General features: G+C 42.7%; 1 protein-coding gene across 3 annotated transcripts in view; it reads right to left on the bottom strand.

Annotated features, from left to right (window-relative positions):
- Window positions 1-5,692: 5,692 nt before the first annotated feature.
- Window positions 5,693-12,411, bottom strand: part of LOC139577601 (AP-2 complex subunit alpha-2-like) — a 61,235-nt gene continuing 54,516 nt past the window's right edge. For all 3 annotated transcript variants that reach the window (XM_071404731.1, XM_071404728.1, XM_071404730.1), the window contains 5 exons: window positions 10,927-11,049; window positions 10,665-10,781; window positions 10,506-10,575; window positions 10,196-10,330; window positions 5,693-8,089 (listed from right to left, as the gene is read on the bottom strand). In XM_071404731.1, the coding sequence (XP_071260832.1) occupies window positions 8,012-8,089; window positions 10,196-10,330; window positions 10,506-10,575; window positions 10,665-10,781; window positions 10,927-11,049 (523 nt within the window). In that variant the 3' untranslated portion in view covers window positions 5,693-8,011. The remainder of the gene's footprint in view (window positions 8,090-10,195; window positions 10,331-10,505; window positions 10,576-10,664; window positions 10,782-10,926; window positions 11,050-12,411) is intronic.

A 12,411-nucleotide genomic window follows, 5' to 3' on the forward strand; every position in this document is an offset into this window, starting at 1 on the left:
GAGGGGAAAAGGATGAGGTAATGCTGTTTCTACAAGCTAAGAATAGTACAATTGTATGTGATGTCATTTTCAACCAATCTGCGCCCATGCCGGACTCATTTGTTCATCATCATCATCAATTCGCCTGAAGATCCTTTGCTTTTTATTGTGACGAATCGTATATTTTCTGACGCTATTGTTGCAGAGGCGTTTTAAAAAAACATGCAGCTGCAATACCCCGTGGCGAAAAGCATTTATGTGTGAAAAACCCTATAATCTCTTCCAGTGGCGATTTTAGCATGTAAATCTTGGTGGGGCAAAAAAGGAAAGAAAGTGGAATGCATGCCAGTAAAGCCACTACACAACACAACACTTAACAATACACGAATTGCACCATAACGGTGACAAACGGTGCCCATAAACTGTAAGGGCCTACATAAAGCTGTCCCAACAGCAGAGTCCCAACACTTTACCACTGCTACACCTGGCTGTCAGTGGAGCCTTGTCTGGCAGCGAAACAGTTCATTCAGCCTCATTTACTGCCATTAAAAAAAACATAACTGATATGTCTGACTTGGTTAAACAAATGTCAATATAACTATTTGTTTAGTGCTTTTGAAATGTACAGCAACAGAATCCAGAACAAGGTCCGTTCTTACAGTGTTCTCCCTGTACACCAAGTCAGAACCGTAGGATAAATAAAGGGGGCATATAAGCAGACATGGAAAGCTCTTACAATATTTGATGATTACATTTATCACGACTCAGGATGTGACCCAGATGCAGACAGAGTAGGCGGAGAGTACAGTTCTCAATAATTTATTGTAACACTGGGCAAAGGGCAGGTCGAGGAAAGGCATAGGTTTGTAATCAGGTCAGAGTCAGGCAGGTACAGGACGGCAGGCAGGCTCGGCGTCAGGGCAGGCAGAGGTTTGTAATCAGGTCAGAGTCAGGCAAGTACAGGACGGCAGGCAGGCTCAGGGTCAGGGCAGGCAGAATGGTCAGAACCGGGAAAACTAGGAAACAACCACTTGAGAAAATTGAAAAATTCCAAGTTTAAAATGATAAACATTCAACATTGGCCATGCTGTCAATGATGCATGATTTGTGCCGCGCTCAAAACAACTGTTAACTCGGAACTGCGAAAACTTGACTTCAGTGAGTTCAAGGCAACTGGGAAGTCGAGAATAAATGAGCTCCGACTGGGTAAAAACACTTTTGAACCGTCATCCAACTCGGAATTGTAAATCCGGCCTCTTTCTAGAGCTACAACCTGAAGATCAACAAGGTCATCATGATTTGACCTTGCTTTTTTCAGAGTTCCCAGTTGTTTTGAAAGCACCATAAATGCAGAGAATGAGGCCTCCCGGGTGGCGCAGTGGTCTAAGGCACTGCATCGCAGTGCTAGCTGTGCCACCAGAGACTCTGGGTTCGAGCCCAGGCTCTTTCGCAGCCGGCCCGCGACCGGGAGGTCCATGGTGCGACGCACAATTGGCCTAGCGTCGTCCGGGTTAGGGAGGGTTTGGTCGGTAGGGATATCCTTGTCTCATCGCGACTCCTGTGGCGGGCCGGGCGCAGTGCACGCTGACCAGGTCGCTAGGTGTACGGTGTTTCCTCCGACACATTGGTGCGGCTGGCTTCCGGGTTGGACGCGCGCTGTGTTAAGAAGCATTGCGGAGGACACATGGCTCTCGACCTTCGTCTCTCCCGAGCAAATTCCGAGGAGTTGTAGCGATGAGACAAGACAGTAACTACTAACAATTGGATACCACGAAATTGGGGAGAAAAAGGGGGTCAAAAAAATATAAAAAATAAATAAATACATAAAATAATCCAGAGAATGCCAGACTGGAATGCCAGAAAGGGATGTTAAGATGGCGCCGAATAGAATAGCACCTAGTGCTATTTTGTAAATATTTTGCATTGATACAGGAAAAGGCGTGCCGAACAGGCCCCCATTAACATCAACCGGGCTGTAGTTGAGCGGGTCGAGAGTTTCAAGTTCCTTGGTATCCACATCACCAACAAACTATTATGGTCCAAACACACCAAGACAGTCATGAAGAGGGCACGACAAAACCTTTCCCCTTCAGGAGACTGAAAAGATTTGGCATGGGTCGTACGGCCCAGTACATCACTGGGGCTAAGCTTCCTGCCATCCAGGACATATATAATAGGCGGTGTGAGAAGAAAGCCCATAACAGCTTCTACCCCCAAGCCATAAGACTGCTGAACAATTAATCAAATGACCACCGGACTATTTACATTGACCCCCCCCCCCCCATTTGTTTTGTACACTGCTGCTACTCGCTGTTTATTATCTGTGTATAGTCACTTCACCCCTACCTACATGTACAAATTACCTCAAATAACCTGTACCCCCACACACTGGCTCGGTACTTCCCGGTATCCCCTGTATATAGCCTCGTTATTGTTATTTTATTGTGTTACTTTGAATTTTTTACTTTTGTTTATTTGGTAAATATTTTCTTAACTCTTCTTGAACTGCACTGTTGGTTAAGGGCTTGTAAGTAAGAATTTCACGGTAAGGTCTACACTTTTGTTGTATTCGGTGTGTGTGACAAATAAAGTTTGATTTGATTTTGATTTGACTTGGATGACAAAATTTTCCCACAAAGGACCGCAGCGCCACCTTCCTGTTCAAGTGAGCTCAGCACAACAAGGTGAGTCCAAAATGTATTGTATGCTGCTGCATAAATGATGTAATATGCCAGGGAGATATGTATACTGTAGCTAAGAAAGTAATACTAAGTGTATGTTGTGTAGTAAGATGTTAGTAGCCCATGTGCTTCACCCTAATAATTTGGTATATTTACCCCTCTTAATTTCACCTACTGTTCTGACTTGCTGGTGCACATGTAGCCTATAACCTGTTTTAGAGAAATGTAATCATTGAATATTGTAAGAGCTTTCATTGTCTGCTTATATGCCCCCTTTATTTATCCTACAGTTCTGACTTGGTGTACAAGGAGAACACTGTAAGAATGTTCTGAATTTTGTCGCTATACTTTTCAAAAGTGCTAAACAAATAGTTATATTGACTACATCCATCCTAGCTCACTCATTGTCTTAATCGAAATTACGGATTGCCTCTTATCAGCTTGTCTTCTCCTTATGCCATAGTTTGTACATCTCTATTGTCATTAGAAACCACATTTTTTAAAGCCAGTCCGCCATATCAGCTATGTTTTTTTTAAAAAAGGAAGTAAATTAGGCTGAATGAAATGTTTTGCTGCCAGACAAGGCTCCGCTGATAGCCAGGTGAGGCAGTGGTAAGATGTTGGGACTGCTGTTGAGACAGCTTTATGTAGGCCCTAACAGTTTGTGGGCACCATTTGTCACCGTTATGGTGCAATTCATGTATTGTTTGCTTGATAATGTTTGTGATATCAACAGAGACAGAATTGTGTCAAGGCACAGATCTGGGGAAGGGTACCAAAACATTTCTGCAGCATTGAAGGTCCCCAAGAACACAGTGGCCTCGCTCATTCTTAAATGGAAGACGTTTGTAACCACCAAGACCTAGAGCTGGCCGCCCGGCCAAACTGAGCAATCGGGGGAGAAGGGCCTTGGTCAGGGAGGTGACCAAGAACGTGATGGTCAGTCTGACAGAGCTCCAGTTTAAAAAAAAGATACAAATACACCTTATGGAACAGCGGGGATTGTGAAGAGACACACACACACACACAGGCACAGACAAAAACGTACACGATAAGACATGCACTCTACAAACACAAAGATTTTGTATTGTAGATATGTGGTAGAGTAGTTGCCTGAAGGTACACACTTAATGTAATGTCATGTAATATTTTAAATTGTATATAACTGCCTTAATGTTGCTGTACCCCAGAAGAATAGCACCTGCCTTGGATCCTAATAAATACAAATAATGTAATCATTCAGTCATAGCCTATATTTAGTGACCCACAGCTGCAAGAGGGGGAGAAAACTCACATAACATTGCACAACTCAAGATAAATGGGTTAACATGAGAAGTACATAGATAATTTATATTTAGTTCATATTTTATTTCTGCATCAAGGCTGATCTTTGCTTGCACAGGGCACACGTTTGCATGTTCACTGTAGCCTAGGAGACGGCCTAGTTCGTTCCATTGGTGCATCATGACGAGTTACTCCTCTTGCTGAAGCCCTATATTCCCATTGGGTCAAATTAAGAATAAGAATGAATTAATCTAATCTGATCTCAATCCAGTTCTGCATTTACCCCTGTTAACAGTGCAGGTTTATGACTGGGGGAAGATTTGCTGATCCTATACCTGTGCTTGAGGGCCATTTTAACCTGGTGTTGAATTAGTAAAATAGAAATATGACTCCAGAACTTGTCTGTTGTCGTTTTGATTATTGAGGGATAAAAACGCATGCAGGTGCCGCTTTCTTCGGTGGAAGCTCGTAATAGACGTGATCAGCACAACAAAGGACACCGGGAACAGGTGAATAATGGGTTTGGGTCACTTTCCCTCCCCCTCTGACTTGTTCATAGAGGATGTAATAACAAATCAGGAGTTTCTTTCTGATTAATCAGGAAAAATCTAATCTCACACCAGAAGACATACATTTAATTTATATGTGGATTGAGAGTCGGTTTCCCAAACACATCTCCATTGATCATGCTTTTCAGTCCAGGAAAAAGGCTCTATTATGTCAAGATGACAGTGAGGATGGAATCTGTTCTCTTTGCACACTTGAGCTGCATTTACACAGGCAGCCCAATTCTGAATTGGACAAAAGATCTGATCCGATTGGTCAAAATACCAAGAATTGGACAAAACATCAGAATTGGGCTGCCTGTGTAAACACTGCCTAAATGATCTGTAAAGGCCCACTGTGACACTCCATATCCTATCACCCTTTTCATCCTCAGCCATTAGGTTAGAGGTACAGGTTGGTAACATGCAGTGTTTGGGAAGCTACTCTGAAAATATAGTTAACCAAGCTACCACTTACTTCACACTGGAAGTTAAGCTACACTAATTCTACCCTCAAGAAAATATAGTTTACTTGACTAAAGTTACTTTGAAGTAGTAGTTCACTACATCCAAACTACTTCATGAAAAAGCATCATATGTAAATCCGATATGTCAGACTACAAATCTCAAGAAAATATCACTTTGGGGTCATATGTTCACATAATGTGGAATTTAGCCTATTAAACACAATTTCAAGTGAGAGGTAGGCAAGTATGATGCAGAAAAAGGAACTTATTGCCTACTTCACCCACATTTTATTTGAGTAAAATCAGTAGTGTCTAGTTCCAGTAGTTTACTACTCTGCTACATGGCAAAGAAAGTTGAAACACTACCTAGATTTGAATTTAGTTCAACTACCACCAAGTTACTGGAAAATATAATTAAATTACAACTACAGTTTACTACTCCCCAACACTGGTAACATGCCACATTACCTGCTTTTGCAGATTCTTTATTCAATGAGCAAAATCACATTACATCTACTACTTAGTCAATGTGATGAGTTCTTATTGGACTATGTGATACATCCAACTACGGTTCTGGACAGCTGCTGGGTGTACAGGCTTTTGTTCAAGCCCAGCACTAACACATGTCCACAACAAGAAACTGATGTGGAACTGTGGTAAGCGTTGGAAAGAAATTCCGCTTCACACATCATCACACACAGACACACTTTCCCACCAAGAAACAGAGAGCCAGTGGTAGAGTATATGGCATAGTTTTACTTTCACATTATTCAGTACAGAGTAAATCTTAAATCTAACACAGGTATCTCACAGGTTTAACACCAATACACAGGGCTGCATTAGCTAGCGGATACTGCACACACACACACACACACACACACACAAAATTATTCTACAGTTTCCACTACAATGATCAGACTGTCCCACTAATGCTGCATGGGTTAGACATATAAGTGACTCCTGTTGAAACTAATATTACCATGTCTCAAAGATAATTTAGGATATTTTTATCACGTGGTACACCGACACACACACGCGATGCCCACCCTTGATGACTAGATCCTGGTAGTTGTGATTGACAATTGGTCTTTGAGTTCTCTCCGCCTCCCTCTCATCTCTAAGAATGGACATGTGGGTGCGTGTGTCTGAAATGTGAGTTTACAGATAAATGCTGTCCAGTGTCTTTGTGGTTGGTTGTGTTTTCAAAGATTATAATCAATCTATTTGCAGATTGCTATCTTCTCCCAATTAATACCATAAGGTAAGTATTTGTGATGTGTGTGTGCACAAGCCTGTGCGTGTTTAGAGATCAGGTACTCCTCTTTTTTCTGAGGTACTCCTCTTTTTTCAGTCAATCACGGTGTCAAGCAGCACTCTACTCTCCAATCCCATCTCTCTTTTCAGCACGAATTTTTTTTTAATAACGAATACTAGGCCTCTGCTCTGCCACTTCACTCTTCATGTGAATACGGACTGGCCCACTGCCCTCTAACTCCTTCCAACTACCACCTGAACTCCCCATCAATGGGACTTGCTCAATGCTTGCTTATGCACGACAAACATTTCATAAACTGTCGTAAAACAGCCCATGTCAGTTCTCAACCAATGTTCCCTGCCTCAAGTGTCAAAAAACATTGCTAATCTGAAATAAACACTTAATTATGATGGTGGTAAGTAGGCTTTATGACAGGTTTCAGTCAAGTGTTAACCTCACCGCTGTCTGATTAACACTGTAAACAAAACCAGCTACCCTCTCCCTCAATCTCGCTCTCCTTCTAGCTGACCCCTCTACCCAATTCGCAGGGTACACACAGCTATCCCTACTCTCGCTCTCTCACACACACAAAGCAACAACATTACACCATTAAAGAAACAAACACTTCAATAACTCCACTACTAATAAAAGTAAAGATGACAACAACAAAAAAGATAAAGTAATTACATTCTTTTATATATATATATATATATATATATATATATATATATATATACCATGAACAGGTACAGAATCATTTGAGTTTATGTATAAAGTATGGTTACACGCCAGAAAGACAGGGGAAGTGGGAGAGGGGTGGTGTGTGTATGTGTTTGAGGGGTATTGAAGGACTGAGGTCTCTTAGAACCACCTAAAGTGCACTGGCCATTTCTACTGGAATAGAGCTGGAACTGTAGACTTGGGAATGTGCTGAATTTTTTTTATGGAATATTATATCTCAGGGATTATACTGATAGAGGCCCTTGGAATGTATAACCGGTGGGGGACTGGGACAGCAAAGGGTGGAGAAGAGATGGGGTTGGGGTGAAGGTGGGGGTTTAGAGTGTCGTTTTGGACCCTTACACAGAAGAGTCCCATTTCTTTAGTGATTTCGTTTTACCCCTCCCTCCCACTAAAGGAGGACCCTATACAGATACTTTACACAGACACTTAAGCATGTACAAATATATGCATGTATCTGCCTACATGTGAGAGTATCTGGGTGTGTATTACGTGTGTGTGTGTGTGTAGAACTGGTCCTCCCATGCAACTCCCAGGAATAGTCTAAGGTTGAAATGTCGCGGAATCAACGCACAGAATCTTCCACCCTCCCCCATGCATCACACAGGCACAGACACATACACCAGCTGTCATCAGAAGTACAGGAGTACTCAGGGCTTAAACAGACAGGACGGAGAAGAACAGGACACACATACCAGCACGATTCTGGAACACACACACACACACACACACACACACACACACACACACACACACACACTTATAGGTAAGCAGGTAAACACCAGAAAAAAAACAAGAATTGTAGCGCCAATGATAATAAACAGTAATAAAAATAAGAATCGGAATTATAATCGTGGCAAAAATAATAAATTACAATAATAATAGGGCAGTCGTGTAAGTGGCGACGGCTGCTTTTTTTCCCTTATGTAGGTATTTTTCTTTCTTCTCGTTGATTCTTTGTTCGGGGGGGTTGAAACACTGGTCTCGGTGTGTTGGGTGTCTAGAGCGCGGTGATGATGATGGCCTGGAGCGCGTTGGGTGGGTTGTAGACTCAGGGTTTCAGAACTGTTCTGCCAGGAGGTCACAGACGCGCTGGGAAACGGTGTCCTTGCTGCTGCGCAGAGTCAGCCGGTACATCTGACAGAGAGGGGACACAGATTTAACATGTGTAAACACACACACACACACGCGCGCACTCAAGACCGCACACAGACGACAAACACACCCTTAAACATGAATGAACATACAGGGTGGTCAGTAAAGTTCAAACACACATAATATATATACAGTGCCTTCAGAGAGCATTCACACCCCTTGACTTACTCCACATTATGTTGCGTTACAGCCTGAATTCAAAATTGATTACATTCAGTTTCTCACCCATCTACACACAACACCCCACAATGACGAAGTGAAATCAAGATTTTTTTTTAAATGTTTGCAAATTGATAGAAAATGAAATACAGAAATATCTCATTTACATAAGTATTTATACACCTTTGCTATGACACCCCAAATTGAGCTCAGGGGCATCCAATTTCCTTTGATCATCCTTGATACACCTGTGGCCAACTCAGTTGTTTGGACATGATTTAGAAATAATCACATTATACAAGGTCCCACAGTTAACAGTGCATGTCAGAGCGGAAACTATACCATGAAGTCCAAGGAGCTGTCCGTAGAGCTCAGAGATAGAATTGTGATGAGGTATAGATCTAGTAGTGGTCTCCATCATTGGGAAATTGAAAAAATATGGAACAACCCAGATTCTGCCTAGAGCTGTCCGTCTGACCAAACTGGGCAAGAAGGACCTTGGTCAGGGAAGTGACCAAGAACCCAATGACCAATCTGACAGAACTACAGAGTTCCTTGGTTGAGATGGGAGAACCTGACATAAGGACAACAGTCTCTAAAGCACTTCACCAATCTGGGCTTTATAGGAGTGGCCAGACGGAAGCCACTCCTGAGAAAAAGGTACATGACAGCACACCTGGAGTTTGCAAAAAGGCACGTTAAAGACTCAAAGCATAAGGCAAAAGATGATTCTGATGAGACAAAAATGTTTGGCCTGAATGGAAAGCATTATGTCTGGTGAAAACCAGGCACAGGTCCTTGCCCGTCAACACCATCCCTATGCTATGCATTTCAATGAATGGAGCCAAATACAGGCAAATCCTTGATGAGAACCTGCTTCAAGAGTGCAAAATCTTAGATTGGGGCGAAGATTTATGTTCCAACAGGACAATAATGACCACAAGCATACAGAGAAAGCAACGCTGAAATGGCTTCAGGACAAGAATGTGAAAGTCCTTGAGTGGCCCAGCCAAAGCCCAGACTTGAATCACATTGAAAATTTGTGGAAAGACTTGAAGATTGCTGTTCACCGCCGCTCCCATCTAATTTAAGCGCTTGAGAAAATGTGCAAGGAAGAATGGGAGAAAATCCCCAAATTCTGATGTGCAAAGCTGATACAGACAATAATGACACATTCTCCAAGACGACTCAAAGCTGTAATCGTCGCCAAAAGTGAATCCATAATGTATAGACTCAGGGGTGTGAATACTTATGTAAATGAGATATTTCTTTATTTAAAAAATAAATGATAATCACTTTGTCATTATGAGGTATTGTGTGTAGATGGGTGAAAAATAAATATTTAATCCATTTTGAATTCAGGCTTTAACAATAAATGTGGAATAAGTCAAGGGGTATGAATACTTTAAGGAACTGTATATATTGGATCATCAACATTTTTAACACGAGGGTAGAATGGATTTACACTGATGACACATTATCAACCTTGAGTCTAACACTGCACAGAGACAGAGAGAGACAGAGAGAGACAGAGAGAGACAGAGAGAGACAGAGAGAGACAGAGAGAGACAGAGAGAGACAGAGAATGTGGAGATTCAAGTGTTCAATTTTGGGATGTCAGTGAGAAAGTGTGGAAGAATCAATGTGGAGGGAAAAGTGAATGAGAAAGTGAAAAAAGGGTGTGAAAGAGAGAAGAGGGGGATGAGAAAGAAAGAACGATAGAGCGAGAGAGAACAGGGACAGTTGTGTGTTACCTGCTCGCCAGGCTTGATTTGCAGCAGCACACAGAAAGACACAGACAGCAGTGAGTGATGCAATGAGAGCAGCACAGAGAAGGACAGACGGACTCTGTGTGTGTGTATATTCAGTTCATATATATGCATGTACATTTGTGTGTGTATATATGCATGTACATTTGTGTGTGCGTACCTGGGCCTGCGCATTGGGTTCCAGTCTCAGCAGACAGCCGACCTGTTGGGCCTTGGTCTGGATGACTCCAGCACACACATAGTTCTCTGGGTTAGGATCCACATTCTCCAACAGGGCTGTCCCCAGGCCCAGCAACTAGAGACAAGAGAGGGAGGGTGGGGGAGAGAGAAAATGGGAGGGAGTAGAATGTGGTAGACATTCAGCAGGCAAAGGAATTAAATGAATATGCCTAAAGTGTGTGTGTGTGTGTGTGTGTGTGTGTGTGTGTGTGTGTGTGTGTGTGTGTTTGTGTGTGTGTGTTTGTGTCTACCTTGGCCTTGAGCACTTCTGTGTCCATGCCATGACTGGCCTTGAAGATCTTTTGTGCTTCTTGCTGGGGCCTGAAAAGAGAAGAAGTCATAAATACACACACACACACGCACCCTCTTACATGCTCACACCCTACACACACTCTCTCTCTCTCTCTCACTGGCTGAGTTGTTTCCAGCGCTGGAAGAAGTCTGCGGCGGCCATCTCTGTGGGTTGGAAGAACTTGTTGATGGTGACAGGCAGCTTGAGAGAGATGTTCTGCAGGGCTCCCCCATACCTGAGAGGAACACACACACCTTTATAAACTGAAGATAACAACAACAACAAATTGTGTGTATGTTTGGGTTACTACTGATCATCCGTGCGTCATTGCGAGATGTTTGTATCTTATGTTCTGTGTAATTTTTTTTGCGTGTGTGTACCTGAACTTGATGTTGAGCAGCGGAGCGTCAATGAAGTCGGTCAGACACTCGATATTGATGACTTGCTGCACCTGTGCTCCTCCCTCCACTAGTGGTTCCACTGTTTTGGTCTGCACGTTGAGCTGTGGGAAAGCCAGTCAAGGAGAGGAACAGAGCAGGTACTAGAGACCACACTGGGGGGACTAATATTGAATATAGCTATGTGTGTTAAATACACGTAAGTATAGACTACAACCCAATGGACACACATAGTAGTGTTGCACAGTACAGTCATGGCCAAAAGTTTTGAGAATGACACAAATATTAATTTTCACAAAGTCTGCTGCCTCAGTTTGTATGATGGCGATTTGCATATACTCCAGAATGTTATGAAGAGTGATCAGATGAATTGAAATTAATTGCAAAGTCCCTCTTTGCCATGCAAATGAACTGAATCCCCCCCAAAACATTTCCACTGCATTTCAGCCCTGCCACAAAAGGACCAGCTGACATTATGTCAGTGATTCTCTCGTTAACACAGGTATGAGTGTTGACGAGGACAAGGCTGGAGATCACTCTGTCATGCTGATTGAGTTCAAATAACAGACTAGAAGCTTCAAAAGGAGGGTGGTGCTTGGAATCATTGTTCTTCCTCTGTCAACCATGGGTACCTGCAAGGAAACACGTGCCGTCATCATTGCTTTGCACAAAAAGGGCTTCACAGGCAAGGATATTGCTGCCAGTAAGATTGCACCTAAATCAACCATTTATCGGATCATCAAGAACTTCAAGGAGAGCGGTTCAATTGTTGTGAAGAAGGCTTCAGGGCGCCCAAGAAAGTCCAGCAAGCGCCAGGACCATCTCCTAAGGTTGATTCAGCTGCGGGATTGGGGCACCACCAGTACAGAGCTTGCTCAGGAATGGCAGCAGGCAGGTGTGAGTGCATCTGCACGCACAGTGAGGCAAAGACTTTTGGAAGATGGCCTGGTGTCAAGAAGGGCAGCAAAGAAGCCACTTCTCTCTAGGAAAAACATGCGATAGATCCCAAATTAATACAACCATGAGCATAAAAAAAAAAAATTTAAGCAATGAGCTTGACGCAACAGATGAGAACGTTTAGCTTAAAATGTTGCTAAACTATTAGCCTATTTCTTCACATTATAAGCGCAGCAATGCGCAGCAATTTTCTACATTGTAGAATAATAGTGAAGACATCAAAACTATGAAATAACACATGGAATCACGTAGTCACCAAAAAAAGTGTTAAACAAATCACACTATATTTTATATTATTCAAAGTAGCCACCCTTTGCCTTGATGACAGCTTTGCACACTCCTCCCACATATGCTGAGCACTTGTTGGATGCTTTTCCTTAACTCTGCGGTCCAACTCATCCCAAACCATCTCAATTGGGTTGATGTCGGGTGATTGTGGAGGCCAGGTCATCTGATGCAGCACGCCATCACTCTCCTTCTTGGTAAAATAACCATTACAAAGCCTGGAGG

Source organism: Salvelinus alpinus, chromosome 6 (genome assembly GCF_045679555.1).
Source record: "Salvelinus alpinus chromosome 6, SLU_Salpinus.1, whole genome shotgun sequence".
NCBI lineage: Eukaryota > Metazoa > Chordata > Actinopteri > Salmoniformes > Salmonidae > Salvelinus > Salvelinus alpinus.